General features: G+C 40.7%; 1 protein-coding gene across 1 annotated transcript in view; it reads right to left on the bottom strand.

Annotated features, from left to right (window-relative positions):
- Window positions 1-17,982, bottom strand: part of LOC111155583 (supervillin) — a 91,818-nt gene extending 73,836 nt beyond the window's left edge. The window contains exons 1-4 of the mRNA XM_022515830.1: window positions 17,975-17,982; window positions 9,347-9,404; window positions 9,080-9,231; window positions 6,291-6,924 (exon numbers count right to left, since the gene is read on the bottom strand). Of these exons, the coding sequence (XP_022371538.1) occupies window positions 6,291-6,924; window positions 9,080-9,231; window positions 9,347-9,354 (794 nt within the window). The 5' untranslated portion in view covers window positions 9,355-9,404; window positions 17,975-17,982. The remainder of the gene's footprint in view (window positions 1-6,290; window positions 6,925-9,079; window positions 9,232-9,346; window positions 9,405-17,974) is intronic.
- Between the last annotated feature and the right edge of the window lie 243 nt (window positions 17,983-18,225).

Here is an 18,225-nt window from a genome sequence, read left to right as displayed (position 1 = left end):
ACCCAGCTACAAGCACAGTGCCTCGCAGACCGAAGACCCAATATAATTTTCTTCAGTGATTAACTAAACTATCTCAGAGCTGAAACTAATCTATAAATCAATACCTATGACGTATGCATAGATATATGGATGCCTACTGTATTTGAACTCTCCTAAATTACAAGTTTTCACTTTGCTTATAAGGGCCAAGTTGTTAAGGACCTTATGTAAATCCACACATGCTGTTTCTCTAATACCTCTAGTCTTCTTTCCTAAAGATCTCTAATCTTCAAAGGGCAAAACCAGCAAACCCTCTTCTTCAGTGTGTTGGATAATAGAACTGACGTAAGTAAAAGGAGCAGAGCACAATGGGAAGAATGGGCAGATGCAAGGGAACTTGACTGAATGAATGAATGGGTGATGGATGATGGCCTCAATGTTGTCAAAGCAGCCTTATGGTCTTAAATCAATTCTTTAATCTTTAGTTTTTTCACATGTAAAAAAATTTTTAAATAATCTCCAGGATTATTTTTGTTTCTAAGAATTTAAAATTCTTTAACATTGAGTATCTGTTCTTGTGAGGGCTTGGGGTGAGCCAGCTGCCCATAAGGCAGAGGTCATTCCCCTGGGAGAGGGCCACAGGGTCACTGGGGACAAGAGAACAGTGAGAGGCTGACCTTGGGTATAACAGAACTTTCTAACAATGTGGCAATTGGCTAGCAGAGAATTACGTTACCAGGAAACAAGAACTCAACCCTAAGTCATCACAGAGGTCGGGAGCTGCTCTTGGTCTCTATCCCTAAGTCTGTAATGATGGGCTTTAACTCCCTGTAACTCCTAAGAGTCAACAGACTTGAAAGTGCTTCCTGCTGTCACAGTGAAGTCAAATCCAGCCCAGGAGAATCAGTTTCACCCTGTGGGTGCCCAGCTCTAATTATACAACAGCTTCTAATTATAAAACAGTATTCAGCTGAAGAAGAATGCTTATTAACTAGGCATCCTATTAAAATGAACAGTTTATATGCTTCAAGTTGCTTGTTTGGAAAAAGTGCTAAGGATTGCCTTGTGGGTCCGTGCAGGCGTGCGAACATGCGAGGGCATGCGCACACGGCTTAGCTCCTTACAATCTGGCAGGTGTCTAAATTTTTGGACATACTAGCTAGGGTTCTTGGTGATCTATTCATATTTAGTTCAGTGAACAGAAATTGACAACTTGCCAGTGAGAACAGAAGAAAAAGGAAAAAAAAAAAAACATGGGAATGAACTAACCATATTTTAACAGGCAAACGCTAGTAGAGCGGGTGAAAAGATATTTGGGGGTACAGGGGCTAAAAGGTGAAAAGAGTTCCATCCCATTACAAGATCTGTGAGTGTACAGGAAAGTCTCTTCTTTAGAGACCTAGGTTTTCCAGGACACCTGCCCTGACCCGGAGCCTGTGTTAGGAACACTCCTGCCCTGGGGGAACAGGGACTGAGACAGGAATGCCTATGACCAGAGGCAGCTTTCTCTCTCCTTATCACTCCCGTGTGGACATTTCTTTCAGGCAGGTTAACAGACCTTTAACAAGGAAAACAATGAGCCTGAGGCTCTGAAGACAGTTTTTAGACTGAACCTCTCCCTAGGAGCTGAGTAAGTATCATCAGAGACAAACTACAAGAACATAATCTAAACCCCCTTCCTTCTCAGTTGGCTGAGTCTGCTTGTCACCATGTCTCCAAAAAGGCTCACTGTGGAGGGTGACCCGGGAAGATCCAGTCCACAGGTCTGATGTCACCAGAGCCCGGTCTGAAGCTTGACTGACCAATGGCAGCTCTCCCTAGCTCAAATTTCAGGGAGGGCTCTATATACCATAATCATTTTTCTAATGATACAATTTGCTAAGTGGGAGTTGGAGGGATGGGGACAGAAGCGGAGAGATGAAATACAGAGGGCGTTTTCTAGAGTGGATCACCACTGGGAAATTTTCCTCTTTGCCCAATACACAGGTCACTGAGATCAGGGAGTCACAATGGACGCTCAGGAAAACAGCAGGTGTGGAACTCAGGTTGTGAGATTCTCCACTCACAGAAGTAACAAATATGGTGCATTTTCTTTTCTTTCTTTCTTTTTTTTTTTTAATTAACTAAGAAATACAAATTCTGCATTCAGGATTTCCATTAGCAACAGCTCAGATTTTTAAAAATCTGAATAACCCACAGGCCCCAGATCCATTTGAATTTTATTCTAAAATTCACAATGGCTTAATTAACAAAGAATGGTTCCTATCAGCAAAACTCCCTCTCTAGAAAACACAATTCTGAAATTCTAAATTGAAGGGGCTTGGCAGAACTCGGGGGTTGGAGTTAAGAGGTATCTTAGGCTCTCTTCTTTGGATATATATATTCTCCATTTCTTTCAGAAGGACGTGTTCTCCTGAACTCCCAGGCAGCTACAGGATTTCTTGAGCTAAAGACCCTCTGACATATGTATTTTCTTAATCATATAAATGTTTATTAACAAATTCTAATAAATTTAAATGTACTGTTCAGCCCTCAAGACTGTTAGGAGCTTAGAATGCTCTTAATGGTATAATGACTGTTCCATCTGTACATGTGTTCATGTATATGAACACACACAAAAACTGTGCATTTGATGTCTGGCTCAGAGGTGGATTTTTAGGATACCATAGGAAGTCTTTGATGGTATATTCATGAGTGACACATTCGTATTTAATTAATGATAAAAAAAAAAACCAGCCTCTTGCTAGTGAGCACAAAATAAAATGATGACATGGGAATGAGTTAATTCAGACATTAATAGCCCCAATTCTTGGCAGAGCTAGGTGATGAGAGAGTATAGTACAGCAGTGAGAAAAACAGTCCATCTCAATGCTAGGATATATCCACAAAAACATGCGGAATAAAATAATTTCATTATCTGTAGATGGTTTTCTTGGTTACTCCTTCATCTCCCTCAACGTTTCTGTTACTTATTTCCATACTGGATGACAAGCATTTTCATTTATGGTTATTAAGACACTGAGATTTCTTTGGTTATTGTTATAATTCACAAAGTATTTTTTGTCTTTCTTCCCCCCCAAATGGAAATCAAACAACAATGGTTTTCTGACACCCATATATCCGGGCTGTAGAGAAAGGATATCTAAGCAGAATATTAATTCATTTAAATCCATCTTTGCAAGATGAATTGCTGTAGTCATTACAAAATAAATCCTTTTTTAAAAAACATACAGTGCTATATTAGTTTCAGGTATACAATACCATGATTCAACGGTTCCATACATGACTTAGTGCTCATCATGGTAAGTGTACTCTTAATCTCCTTCACCTGTTTCACCCATCCCCCCCATGCCCTCCCCTCTGGTAAACATCAGTTTGTTCTCTTATCATTTCTATAGTTAAAGAGACTGTTTCTTGGTTTGCCCATCCCCTCTTTTTTCTTTGCTCTTTTAAGTTCCACATATGAGTGAAATCATAAGTTATTTGCCTTTCTCTGACTTATTTCACTTAGCACTATACTCCCTAGCTCCATCCATGTTGTTGCAAATGGTAAGATTTCATTCCTTTTTTATGGCTGAATAGCATAGATAGATAGATAGATCGATCAATCACATTTTCTTTATCCATTCTTCTATCAACAGACACTTGGGCTGCTTCCATAACCTGGCTATTGTAAATAATGCTGCTATAAATGTAGGGGTATACACATTCCTCTGAGTTAGTGTTTTTGTATTTTGGGGGGTAAATACCCAGTAGTGCAATTACTGGACTGTAGAGTATTTGTAACTTTCTGAAGAACCTCCATGCTGTTTCTTGTATCTTTGTTTATCTTTTACTGTCATACTTGTCATACATTATGTTCCATCCCTTTTAATGTAAATATTTCTCAGTATTTTTCTAAAATATATATATGAAATGATTTGTGTTTCTCTGCCTCTAAACCATAGAATTGTAGGTCTTGAATGGCTTTTAAAAAAGCATGTGCCTTTTTTAAATTAAAAAAATATATAAAGCATGTGCTTTTTTTAAAATTGAAAAATACATAAATAAAGCATGTGCCTCAAGAATTCCTTTATAATTTCTTAATCCTTTTAATCTTCCCTTTGTGAAAGTCAAGTAAGTGCTAAGAAGCTGGGGTTAGGCTTATGGAAACTTCCAAGTAACATGCCTCTTCAAATAATTGAGAAAGAAATACCTCTTAAGATTTTACATTATAGACTTTTTTAATATTAAGATTTTAACACAAAACAATTAAATAGCCTATCTTTTGACCTGGAGAACCCAACCAAGTTTTAGTTATTATTACAACTGATTGAGGATCTCACTGAGGATCTATCATATGAGATCTAGACGACTAACCCAGATGCCACGTTAACAACCCAAGTTTTCATAATATAGCAATCAGAAATTTGGCTCTGAATTTTCTCCAAACCCATGTAAGCGTAAATCTCGAATTTCCTTTCTAAATTAGACCGTTAGGTTTCTTTGACCTGTTTACAAAGCATATGAAGAGTTCACTTTGATAGGCAAGAACACGTTTTCTGCTACGAAATGAAGGTTTCTCAAACAACAGACTTTCATTTCAAAATAAGAGAAAACAGGTCATAGTCCCAAAATTTCAAAAAGCCCAAAGGCTATGGGGCGTCTGGGTGGCTCAGTGGGTTAAGCCTCTGCCTTCAGCCCAGGTCATGATCTCAGGGTCCTGGGATGGAGCCCCACATCGGGCTCTTTGCTCAGCAGGGAGCCTGCTTCCCCCTCTCTCTCTGCCTGCCTCTCTGCCTACTTATGATCTCTCTCTCTCTCTCTCTCTCTCTCTGTCAAATAAATAAATAAGCCCAAAGGCTAAAAGAAAGGCCCTCAGAACCCCATATCAGCTTTTACAGTACTGACTTCTCTAAGAAGTTAACTTCTCTAAATATTTTAGTGTGAATTGTCAACTAAGTAGGGGAAGGTCTTTGACTCCATAAACATCAATAAGTAAAATGATCTGTTTTAGCTGTATTATTGCCACTTAGAGAGGACCACATTTACTGCTCTGTCCCAGTGTGACATACATAGGAGTATTTCCCAATACTTCTTCCTTCCCTACCCCTTTTTTTTCCCCTCAAAATAAATTTGCTTGATCCTCGCCTCTCCTCAATTTACCTGGGAAGCTAGTGCCTATTTGGACCGAAAAACACACCTAAAAGTCTACCTAGACAATTGTCCCAAACTTTAAACTAGGATGTTTAAGTAAAGTGCCTTTTGAATATGGTCATCACACTTCCTGAATTTAAATATTTAAATTTTGCTTAAATTTGAATATTTAAATTTTACTTAGATTTAAATATTTGGATTTTACTTCGATTTAAATATTTAAATCTTACTCAAATTTAGAAATTTCCATTTGATTTAAATTTGGAAACTTAAATCAAATTTAATTTAAATTTGGGAACTTAAATCAAATTTAATTTAAATTTGGAAATTTAAGTTTAGGAACAAATATTCTCTTCTGGCATTTGAGTTTCTCATTTTACCCTTTTTCTGATTTTCCCAAATGGGAGCTGTTGTCTTTGTGTATGACAATTACTCTTAATGACTGATCTTTTTAATGAGGTGCTCTTCTACACAGCTGTTTCTCAGCATGTTGATATACCTGCATAGCTATAGGAGACAATTATATTCAAGCTATATTGCAGTCATTCGTCATACCCTAAACTGAGACCCTTCCACTGTGTTAGTGGTGGTCCTTCTGCTTTGTGATTTTACATGACAGCAACAAAAACAATCACTAAGAAGTTTGGGGTATAATGGGGCACCTGGGTGGCTCAGTCATTAAGTGTCTGCCTTTGGCTCAGGTCATGATCCCAGAGTCCTGGGATTGAGCCTGGCATTGGGCCCCCCCCTTGGTAGGAAGCCTGCTTCTTCCTCTCCCACCACCCTGCTTGTGTTCCCTCTCTCATTGTGTCTCTCTCTGTCAAATAAAACCTTAAAAAAAGGGGGGGGGGTTGGGTATAATTCTAGAGAAACACATAAAAGAAAAGACAATTATTAAAAGCATATAAAAAACCCATAAAAAGAAGGATCTGTAAGTGAGACTCCCATGAAAGTGTCCCCATGACACTTGTTCAGCTTATCATTTTTGTAAAAAAGAACTGAAGCTTCTTGCTTGGGTAGAACCTGTTTTGATACTGCAGAAATTTAAAAAACCCTATCTTACCTATTTCTGCCACCAGCGGAACCCTCCACAGAAGACCAAGAACACCCAGACCCTGACACAGGGGAGGCAAAGCAAAGATGGGAACACAGCTCAGAGCGGGCTCAATGCTTACCTGACTCGGGCCTCAGGAGGGAGTGGCGGGTCACCAGCAGAGTGGCTCGGGGAGGCCGGTGGCCGAGGCGAGGAGAGGGACATGCTGTGCATTTGCTTTGGGGACCTTGGCACGTCACTGAAGGCACAGTCTCGCCCAGGGAATGGGAAGGATGAGGAACTCTCAACCGTGGGGGCCAGGTCACGGGCCTGCCCAGTGGTGCTAGGCTCCTGACCCCGTCTTTGGTTTTCCACATTGAGCAGCACCTCGGTGTCCGAAAGCCCATCGCCCCCAGAGAGGGCATAGTCCTTGGAGTACAGAGAGCTTGAATCTTTGCCTGTCTCGGCCTGTCTGTCACCTTTCCCTCCCCTCTTGTCAGCAGCATCGGCGTCCTTCCTGGACTTGGTGTATCGGGACGGCGATTCCGAGTCTGCTTCGGAATCCAGTGCTATCCCGTATTTCTCGGCCAGCTGCCGTCTCCTTTCCGCTTTGTACCGCGCGATTCTCTCCGCTTTGGACTCCAGAGCCTGGGTGTCCATGAGACCTGAACCACAGGAGGGGTCAGCATGGACGCCCAAGGTTTCAGTGCAGAGTTTGGAGCGGGTCTGTTTTTCCACTGAGGAATCTGAAGTGTCCTCCTCTTCATTGGACCGGCCTACAAGGGACCACACGGGGGACACAGAGTTCAAGAACTCAAGAGTTCAAGTTCAAGACACAGAGTTCAAGTTCAAGAGGCACATTGACTGCACTCTGTTCTGTGCATAGAAGTGCATTTTTCCAACTGCAGCCACATGCTTGGTACAGAAAATGTCTAACATTGAAAACATAGGAAGGTAAAACTCCAAATCACCAATAATCATTAATATATAATAATAAATAATAAGTTGATAATTTGCCAAACATTTCTATATATTCCTTCTAGTCTTTTATAAAATTGATTTCTTTTCTCCCATATAAAATAATTTATGTTTTATATACCACTGATGTTCTGTATAAAACATTTTCTTATATTTGGAAGTCTTTTTTTGAAGACATTCTTTAAAGCTTTGTAATATTCAACAGGCATTCCACAGCTAATTTAACCCTTCTCATATTCCTGGGCATTTGCATTGTTGCCAATTTTTTTTCATTGTTTCTAACTTTTAATCAGTCTGATTTTCTGACTACTATCACAACAGATAATGGTGTAATTGCTTTATCAAAAAGTGTATCATTTTAAGAGACTTGCTAGACTGTCAAGTTGATTTCTATAAAGTTCGCGTCAATTTATACTTGAACCTGCAATATATGTTCGCTTGCAAACATTAAACGTTCATTTTAAAAATTTCCTTTGATTACTAGAAAAAGAGAATTTGTGCATTTTTCAATTACTATCATTTGTATTACTTTTTTTCTTTTCTGGAATATCTGATGAAGCTTATTTAAGCTCTATATACTATTGATTCATAGTGTCACTTTTATTGGTTCGCATGCATTTTTTTTTTTTTTTGAGACTGTGAACCTTAATCTCATTCATGAGTATTTCAAACTTGTTTAATATTCTGTGACATCCACATGGAAGATTTTCTTTGGAGTACAGATGTGAATTGTTATGTGGTCAAGTCAACTGACCTGGTCATTTGTGATTTCTCAAGCTGTTTCTGTGTCCTTTCCCATTCAATGTGCATGAAATAATCACCTGTTTTCATGTTTTTAATTATTTTCTTAAAGTTAATCATGTGATTAATTGGGACTTATTTTTGTGTTTCGTGTAAGTGAGAAGACGTCTATGACCCCTTCCCTACTGCACAATAACCTATTTTCCCAGCACCATTTTATTAAACAAGTCTTCCCTTTCTCATGAATATGTGATGCTTAAAATACATAGATTCACATTTTACATACATGAGGGTTTATTTCTGGCTACAAATTTTGATACTCTATTCTTGATTCTCAAGTAATTTTTAAAAATCTTACTTCTCTAGCTTTCTGGCCATAGAAGATCAGGAACTCTAGGTAAGTGACATGATCACATCACAAAGTGAGATCAACAGCCCTAAGGAAGAAACCAGAAAACACTGGCCATAAAAAGCAGCAGCATGGAGCTGCAGAGCCAGGGACGGGTTGAGAAGAACAGCCCCATATGGGTCATCCACTTCCAAGCCCAAGTTGAATATTTCATATTCCTAACGTTGACAGTTACCCAAAAAAGTTAAGTCACATTTGAAATACGGTTTAATACAAAATAAATATGGAATACATTTAAAATGAGATGTAAATTATTTACATTAAAATAATTTAAGTAGAATGTTTGTTGCATTAAAACATAGACTAAGAACCCTAACCACTCAAAGGTCCAGGTTCATTTTAAATTGCTCCCTGCTGCGAGCAACCAGGCTCTGTGCTGGGCACCTGGGCATGCTATTTAAAGGAGTCTCATTCAGTCCTCTAAGAACTCTTACTGAGAAGAGGACAGCAGGTCCTGTGCCAGCACCCTGAGGGGGCCAGGAGGGAGATGTTGTTCCTGCCCTCTAGGGGTCCCAGGAAGAGACGGGAGTGAAATGATGTCATCAATTTCCCAACAGTGTGCCAAGAGGAACCATTTCTTCCTGCTATGATCCCAGAGGACCACACCTGTGAGATGGGGCAGAGTTGACATACGTGTCATTGCAGTGTTTCACAAATAACGTGTATTTAATAAGTAAGTACACCTCCACAATTCACTTTTGTGGACTATCTCATTTTCCTTCCAATGCCACTGGGTAAAGAAGGCACCATGGACCATCTCGGGCAGCCTGCGTGACGGCAGGCCACCAGACAAGCGCACTCACCGGTGTGGGGGCTGGCCGGGTCTGTGGCTCGCATGTATCTGGGCGTGTCTTCCTCCAGCAGGCGATGAGTCACTAAGCCCGTGCAGCTCTGCAGCAGGATGGGCTGCGTGTCCGTTTCGATTCCTTCGAGGCGCCTGGCAATTCTTTCTTTTCTGTGCAGGGCACCAAAGACAGGCCTCGTGAGCCATGGAAAGCGGTTCTCAGGGCAAGTGAATACTGCTTCACCAAGCTCTTCTACTTTCTAATGAGGTGCAATCAATTTCTTACCTTTTCATTTCTAAAAATTCTTTCCTCTTTGGTTCAAAGATTTTTCTTAATTCTGCAACTAAAATAAAACAGAAGAATAAAAAGATACTCCAGTTTTCAGTAGTCATGTGTTCATTCACTCATTCATGAGACATATATCTATTGAACTTCTATATTATCGAACTTATATAAGTTAATATTGAACTTACATATTATGTATTATTGAACTTATGTATATAACTTATGTTATAGTATATTCAATAACATATATTCTTGAACTTATGTTTCTGTTCTTAGATCCCATGCAGTGTTTTCCTAGAGACTGTCTTCTAGTGTGAAAGGGCAGATGCCACATGGGATGTGTAAAACACACACACACACACACACACACACACACACACACACACACACACACACATCACAGGCTCCGCTAAGAAGTAAAACCATGAGTTCTGTTTCATCCAGGGGAGTCAGAGAAGGCCTGAACATCAAGATCTCTCCAGCAATCAGATATCTCACTATCTGTCTTTGTTACTACGTTCAACAAAGTATTCCAAGTTTTTCCGCTGTGGGAAACTTCTAATGTCGGCAGAAGCAGAGACGGGTACTAGAGCCCCCACACGCCCATCAGCAAGCCACAACCCCCATGTCTCCCCACACTCCTATTTCACCCTATCATTGAACCTGTAAAAAAATCTGTGACTAGCTGATCGTGTTTCCAGCCATCCCTAATGGAGCTTTATGGACATTAACTGCGGTTTAGGTTAACACAGTTCTAAGCCTCCCGTTACTGGCTTTCGCTGCCGGGAAATGTTAACATTTGTTTCCCCGCTCTAATTTGGGTGGATAGATAAACTAACAACCCTAATTCTCCTGGTAACACCGGATGGGCAGACAAATGTCTGGCTGAGGCTGGGAGGGTCTCATGTGATACTGACTACAAAGATATCACTGAGATGCCAAATAACTGTTTCTTTGGAGAAATGGCCCAATTTGGTGGAGAATAAAGGTCTCTCTTCTCACCTCCTCCTCAGCCACGTGAATTCACAAAGGCTCATCTGAGTGGCTCCTGTTGAGGACACAGGAATACCAGGGAGAAGTGGCACTAACAGCCCTGGGGGTCCAAGGAACTTTGAAAGGTTGAGTCAAAGAAGAAACTCAATGGAGGCATACAAGAATGCTGGAATACTTTTAATTTTCTTTTTTTTTTTTAAGATTTATTTATTTATTTGACAGAGAGAGAGAGAGAGAGAGAACACAAGCAGGGGGAGCAGCAGGCAGAGGCAAAGGAAGAAGCAGGCTCCCCACCCAGCAGGGAGCCCGATGAGGGACTCGATCCCAGGACCCTGGGATCATGACCTGAGCTGAAGGCTGACACTTAACTGAGCTACCCAGGTGTCCCTTTTTCAATTTTCTTTTTTATTTTAAAGTAAATTCTACATCTTGGGCCACCTGGGTGATTCAGTTGGCTAAGAGTCCCACTCTTGACTTCGGCTTAGGTCATGATCTCAGGGTTGTGAGATCCAGCCCTAGGTCGGGCTCCACACTAGACATAGAACCTGCTTAAGATTCTCCCTCTCCCCCTGCCCTTCCTCTCCCCAACTCTCTAAAATAATAACAATAAAATAAACTCTGTGTCCAACGTGGGGCTCAAACTCATGGCCTTGAGATCAAGGGTCACATGCTCTACTGACTGAGCCAGCCAGGTACCCCTAAATTCTGGAATTCAACTTTCAACTGCTTTCATTTCTATTTTTTTTAAAGCTGTCATATTTAGTAATGAGTCAGAACCACACACACATACATACACACACACACACACACACACTCACACTCCCCTTTTATATTGCCCTTTGACCGCCTTCGGAGATACAAGCCTTGTTTTTATTTATTTTTAAATGATAGCTGCCTTACAATTTTAGTTAGATTGACTTCTGTTGAGATAGTTACACACAACTAATGAATCATTGAACACTACACCAAAAATTAATGATGTACTATATGTTGGCGAATTGAATTTAAAAAAAAAAAAGATAGTTGGCTTCAAAAAAGTCTCTCCCTCAGGTGGCTTTCCTAGGAATCAGAGTAGCTGGAGGCAGAGGTATATTTGCTCTGTACTGTCAATTACAGCTCTGTTTGTAAGACAAGGGTGTAATGGTAACAGTGCCTCTGCCATGTTACCTGTTGAGGAAGCTTGACTAATACTAGCTTCCCAGTTAATCAAATTAGCTCCAGCAAGATTATGGTGATAAAACTTTAATGACTGGTAGTGCATACTTTGAAAATATTTCCAAGGATGAGATAAACCAAAGAGTATAAATTAACTATTTAAACCCCAAGAAGAGCAAGGGGCCATATTTTTCCTAAGAGTATGCCAGAAGCTACTAGAACCAAATTCCAAGTGCTCTGAAAGGTAGGTTTCAGACTCTATGCGTCAAACTCATCACTGAGAAACAGGGTGTCTTAATAAGGTCTTGCAGAGCGTAACACCATGATCTTTCCTCCATCCAAATTATTTCAACTAGTTATCCTACAGTCTACACGTTGATGTCCTACCCAAATTCGTATGTTGAAGTCTTAATCCCCAAAGTGATGATATTAGGAGGTGGGGCCTTTAGGAGATGATTGGCTCTGCCCTCAGGAGTAGGATTAGTGTCCTTATAGAGGAGGCCCCACAAGGTGCTCGCGCCACCTTCCCACCATGTGAGACACAGTGAGAAGTTGGCAGTCTGCAAGACCTAAGAGGGTTCTCACCAGAGCCCAACCATGCGGGGTCCCTGATTCAGCCTCCAGAACTATGAACAACAAATCTGTGCTCTTTAAAAGCCACTCAGGCTATGGTATTTTGTATAGAAACCCAAATGGACTAAGATAAGATAAGGATAAAAACATTAATTCAATGCACAGAGTATCCTATACCTTCTATTAGACAAAGGCATATTTTTTATCCTAAACTGAGACTGAAATCACTTCTAGTTAAATTTCTACATTTTCCTTTAGAAATTATACAACTAAAGACATAAAAAAAAAAAAAGAAGATTCCAGCAGTAGAGTGAAAAAGCTAAGTTGTTTCCTGATGTTCTTTATTTCCCATCTTCTAGAAGAAACGATCACCTAATTGGCAGACTGTGCAAATGGCCCACCCACAACAAAACTATACTTCTCCTTCTGCCATTACCTACCTATTTCAGCATGCTACAAAAACTAAGATACTATGAGAAGGGAATAGGCTGATGGTCAGAACAGTCATTCATCCCAGGAACTGAACCCTTAGAAGCCTGGGACAGTGGGAAAAAGATGGGGGAGGGGGTAACCTAAGTTACCCTACTGTCCATGGTGACCTCTGCCCTCTTCTGGAGAGAACAGGCTGGTCAGCCCACTAGCAAGGCTGTAAGTCTCACTGCTCTTAAGTCTGAGAGCAATTAGCGGCCATTCACGTACGCCTCCTCAGGGTCACAGACTCATCAGCCTGCTCTGAAACAGGTCACAGATCACCACCGGGGTGCTAATGGCCTGTTGAGTGAAAAATTCCTTCATGGAGTCCTGTACCTCAAGACCTTAAGTCTCCTGGGCTCCCCTACCAAATGCCTACTCATCATGAGTCGCCATGATGCAAAAATACTCCCGCTTGTTCCCAAAGCCCCCTGGGGATGGTACTGTCCTGGATTGAGAAGCACGGATGCTAGGACAAAGATGCAAATAAGCAGCCACACCCCTGGATGCTGGAGCTCTAGGTTATCCCAATGACAGACACCACCAGCCAGCACCGCACTCTTTTCAACCACACCTAGGTTCAAACCCAAAACCGTTTCAAGCCTCTAACCTATAGTCCTCTAAGATTATTTCCTGAGGAGTGAAATGAGGTCATAAATCAAACCATACTTTAAATGTATCAGCAAGCTAGGGGCACCTGGCTGGCTCAGTCGGTAGGGTGCTTGAATCTTGACCTCGGGATGGTGAGTTCTGGCCCCAAGCTGGGTATAGAGATTACTTTAAAATTAAATAAATAAATGTACCAGCAAGGTTATTCATTCTTAGTGGAGACCCACAGTGAATCTTTTAGGGGGAAAAAAAAAATCCCTTAAACAAACAAATTACCTCTCAGTCAATTCTTTGTAACCAATCTATTTTTCAGTTACCAAGATTTGCTTCATTCCTATAGACAGGAGATTACAGGGCAAAGAAATGATGTGGAAGACAAAAGAAGTCATAGAGAAGCTTCCTTTCCCAAGTCTATAATTTAAAAGTAAAATGAGGAAAACAAACATGCAATATAATTACTCTAGTATCTCTATTCCATGGGAAAACACTTCAGTTGTATGCAAGAGAATAGGTTTTATTTGAATTGCTGATGTGTGCATATATTTTTGGACCCTTTCGAGAAAAAAAAAACAAAAACAACAACATCTTCTGGGCTCTTGCAGTCCTCCTTAGGCCCTTTGGTTGGAAGTTTTGGTCAGGTTTATCATAAAGCATAAAAGGGGCTGATACTAAGAAAACACAGAAGTCATCCCAGCTGTGGAAATCTATGTTGTCCTCCATTCTTTCACTCATAAAGCACTACCAAAGTTATGGTCTGGAAGATAGTGTTGAATACAATTTGTTACTGCTCATGATCTACCAAAAGCAGTCTTGTCTTTACTATTATTACGTAATTTCAGACTTAAACAGAAAAATCGACACATGCTTCATAACGTGTTTACAGTTTACTACATTTATTTTTATCCTTTTCCATAGGCATATTTACATGTGTTATGTGTGTATACACATGCACGCATGTACACATATGTGCATATAATTTTTTAAAGACTTATTTATTTTAGAGAAAGTATGAGAGTACGAGTGGGGGGGCGGGGCTGGACCGAGATAGAGAAAGAGAATCCCAATCAGGCTCCACACCCTGTGCAGAGCTGTCCATGGGGCTCCATCCCATGACTCTGAGATCATGACCCGAGCCAAATCCAAGGGTCAGATGCTCAACGGACTGAGCTACCCAGGCCCACCTACATACTAATTTTTCTGAGCTATTCAAGAGTAAGTTGCAGCACGATATCCCTTTATCTCTAAATTTATCAGTGTATATTTCCTAAAAACAGGACATAAGAATGTTTTTTTAATTGGATAAAGCTGAGACGCCTGGGTGGCTCAGTTAAAAGCAGCTGTCTTCAGCTCCGGTCGTGATTCCGGGGTGCTGGGATCGAGCTCTGCATGGGGCTCCTTGCTCAGTGGGGAGCCTACTTTTCCCTCTCCTTCTGCCACTCCCCCTGCTCGTGCTGTCAAATAAATAAATAAAACATTTTTAAAAAAATAAACAAAATTGGATTAAACAGCTATAATTCAGCTGATTGTATGCTGTGGTGTAATGCATACCACTCATAAATGGTTCAGGTAACAGTAATAGAAATCATTGTATAATACAGATCGAAATAGGTGCTGTTGATCTAACTTCCATTGTAACGAATTTTCTACTTTGCCTTCAAGTACATTAAAACTGTGACATATACTAAATTATTCCTCATTGCACCTGCTATCTCAGCCTGCTGTCCTCCTCTGAGTAATTCCAAACAGTGCTTCTGTGCCAACAAAGGTTCTATGAGTCTATTTCTTTAGTTATTTTTGAAGGGAATCAGACAGTCATTTTCTGAGGTAACTGAAAGGCAAATGACATCAGGGCTATCATACTTTACAAAGTTATTTAACTTGCCTAACATGCTTTATCATAATATATGATGCCAATACCCAGCATAATGTGGTCTACTGGGTAGTTTTCTTGGGCAACGCTGTTTCTTTAATTAGCCCTGAGAAACATGCTTTCTGGTAAAATTATTGTTGAGTTCAGGCATCCAAACCCAAGTACAGTAGAATCTTCCAAAGAAATATAAGTGGCAGAGGACTGCCAAGAACACCTCCCTCCCACCCTGCACTTGACAAGCTGAGAGCACAGCCCAGACCCAGAAAGTCCTGAAAAGGGATCGGACTTCCCGCACTCTAATTTTCACACTTGGATGGCAGCCACTAATACAAAGACAAGCAGCTTATAAAATCAGAGATTACAAAACTAGAGGACTAAGGGGGGCAGTGAGGGCTGAGAAGTGTGGGATTTCTTTTTGGGGATAAGGACAGTGTTCCAAAGCAGACTATGGTGATGGGTGCACAGCTCTGTGGATATGCTAAAAGCCACTGACCTGTATACTTTGGATGGATGAATTATAGATTGCTTGAAATATATTTCAAGAAAGCTATTAAGAAAGTAGACTAATATATTTGGTCCATTTCATAATGCGTAAGTGGAAAAACTATTTTAATATCATCATCTTTACAGAGGTAAGGATTTTTAACCCTTGGATAACTTGTCTGTGATACACAGTTAAAGGAAGCCCCCTTAGAGAAAAAGTCAATGATCATTTTAATGCTCAATTTCACAAAAGCAAGAATTCCTCACTAAATGACCAGAAACTTCTATAAATGTATAAACAGACATAAAACGCTATGCCATGAAAATGGTTGTAATCAACTCCTACTTTGACTATTATATCTCCAGGAGCTGAAAGAATCATTAAAATATTTAAGATGGAGAAGTGAGATTAGAGGTCATACGTGGGTCTTTCCAAATTTGGGTCTTTCCCGAATTCGTGAAGTACAGAACGTAAAATAAGACTCTGCGGAATTTACATGAAATTCAGGAGGGGAGGGGTTTGGATACTTTTTAAGCACGGTTTTGAAGATCTTGTGAATTTAGAAACATAAATCTGATTAATACATGGTATTACCTCTGATTTGTGAAAAAGTACATTTTCATCACCAATTATGGTACATTTTTTTCTTTCTTTTTTTTTACGATTTTATTTATTTATTTGAGAGAGAGAGAGAGAGGGAGGGAGAGAGCACAAGCAGGGGAAGAGGCAGAGGGAGAAGGAAAAGCAGGCTCCCTGCTGAGTGGGGAGCCCGATGTGGGTCTCAATCCCAGGACCCCAGGATCATGACCTGAGCCAAAGGCAGCCGCTTAAATTGGCTGAGCCACCCAGGAGCCCCTATGATACATTTTCTAATGAAACTGGTTAATCAACTTAACGTGTTCTTAAATTTCGGCACATACAGAGTTACAAGCTGTTGAACCTGAAAGGAACCTTGCATCTCATATACTGTTTCTAATTTTTCTGACCCTAATATTGCACGTACTGTTGCTCATCAAGGAAAGGACCACGGCAGACAAAGAGGATGAGTGAAGCAGCTTTTGCTACAGAACTTTGCCTAATCAGTCCAATCTTCTAAGTTCCTGCTCAAATCAATCTGTTCACCCTTGAACTTTGCTTGGACCATCTTCCCAGACTGTAAGCTTGGCTCAGATTCACCAGAGCTGCTTTGTCTTTCACAAAGAGTCTAAAAAATCAGAAGGCTTTTTCCATGTCACGCCATCCAGGTGGGAACCCGAGCATGTCTCCTTCTCATGGAAGCCCATGACCTTCCTTGAACAGCCAATGGGAGTGAATGAGATGGCGATGCAGCCCATATAATCCACAGGTCCCATGAACTATCAGAACGGTCTCTCTCCTACGAAATCTCATCTACTTCTGTGTAATTCAGCACAGTATTCTCATCTGGGGCCTCCGGGACAACACGGAGTAAGTCTGTATTTCAGTTGACAGTTTTCTAAGTGCTTGAAAATTGCAAAATGTCCCTGTTTAAATTGTCTCCCCAGGGCCAAATCTCTGGGGTGCTTCAAATACCCATCCTCGTCAGACTATGTCTAAGCACATCACCTATTCAATTCCTCAGGCTGCACACCCATGTATCACTGGGACTTTTAAACTAGATTTAGTTTCTATTAAAAGAATATTTTTTCTGGTCTCATCTCTTTTGGGTTTGATCTCAAGTTTGTTTGTTTTTTTCTTTCAGAGGACAAAATAGAAAAAAAAAAATCTGACCTTCCACCAAAACCTGTTTCTTCTGAAGTAAGGGTTACACAGTGGATTTGGCATGAAAGCAGTTTGAGAGCTGGTATGCCCCTCTTCCAGTGTTAGAGTTGGGGGACACAAAGATCTGGTTAACGTTTACATCATTTCTCAGGCAAAACACAGGGAGTGGTGGGCTCATGGCTGCTGCGATGTTTTACTGCGCTTGTATCTTTACCAATGAAAATACGAATTCACAGAACACGTGAGTGCCTACCTGGGGAAAAAGATGTGGGAGGTATGGGATGTCCTGGAAACCCAGTGTGCTGCCTGGCAGGGAGCTCTAAGATACTCAGTGCAAAGGCACCAGCAAAGCACCAAGAGGCAGAGGGAGTGGACAGAGTGGACGGAGTAGATAAGGGCTTATGAACAACACTCACTGCCCCTAGAGAAGGTGAGAGGTAGGAGAGATGACGTGGGTGGATTCTATGCTGGCTCTCTCTGTCACCCTCCCCTCCCGGCCTCCAGGGAATTCCCGAAGACGGCTAAAATGAACAAGAAAGGACACGGAGAAAGGTGCAGATGAAACACGTAAGAAGAGAGGTACCTTCATTAAGGTTAATTCTTGCAACAGGCAGAAAGGAACACAAAGGAGGGTATACACTGGAGCTTCGGAATGAATTCCCCTCAGAGAAAATCAGGTGACACAATACTTATGTGCCCGGGACACTGGTCAACCATTTAGAGAAAGACTCACCTTTCGGAAGTGCAGTTAAAATCTTAGCATCAATTCTTCTTCTGTGGTTAGCACGCTGTTCTTTCTCTTCAAGCCAGAACTCTGTCTGAAAGCTAAAAATTAAATTATGCCATTAATAATATTTAAAGTCAATGTGAATCAAGATATATGATGTTAAGTGGAAAAAAAATGCAAAACAAGAGTTACGTGACTGTTATACATAGTGAAATACGTGTATGTGGATTACAAGTAAAGAGTTTTATTTCAGGGAG

This window comes from Enhydra lutris, unplaced genomic scaffold (genome assembly GCF_002288905.1).
Source record: "Enhydra lutris kenyoni isolate GAN:26980312 unplaced genomic scaffold, ASM228890v2 scaffoldscaffold42, whole genome shotgun sequence".
In the NCBI taxonomy this organism is placed as follows: domain Eukaryota; kingdom Metazoa; phylum Chordata; class Mammalia; order Carnivora; family Mustelidae; genus Enhydra; species Enhydra lutris.
Note: the sequence above shows the minus strand (reverse complement) of the source record. Positions and strands in the feature narration are given on the sequence as shown.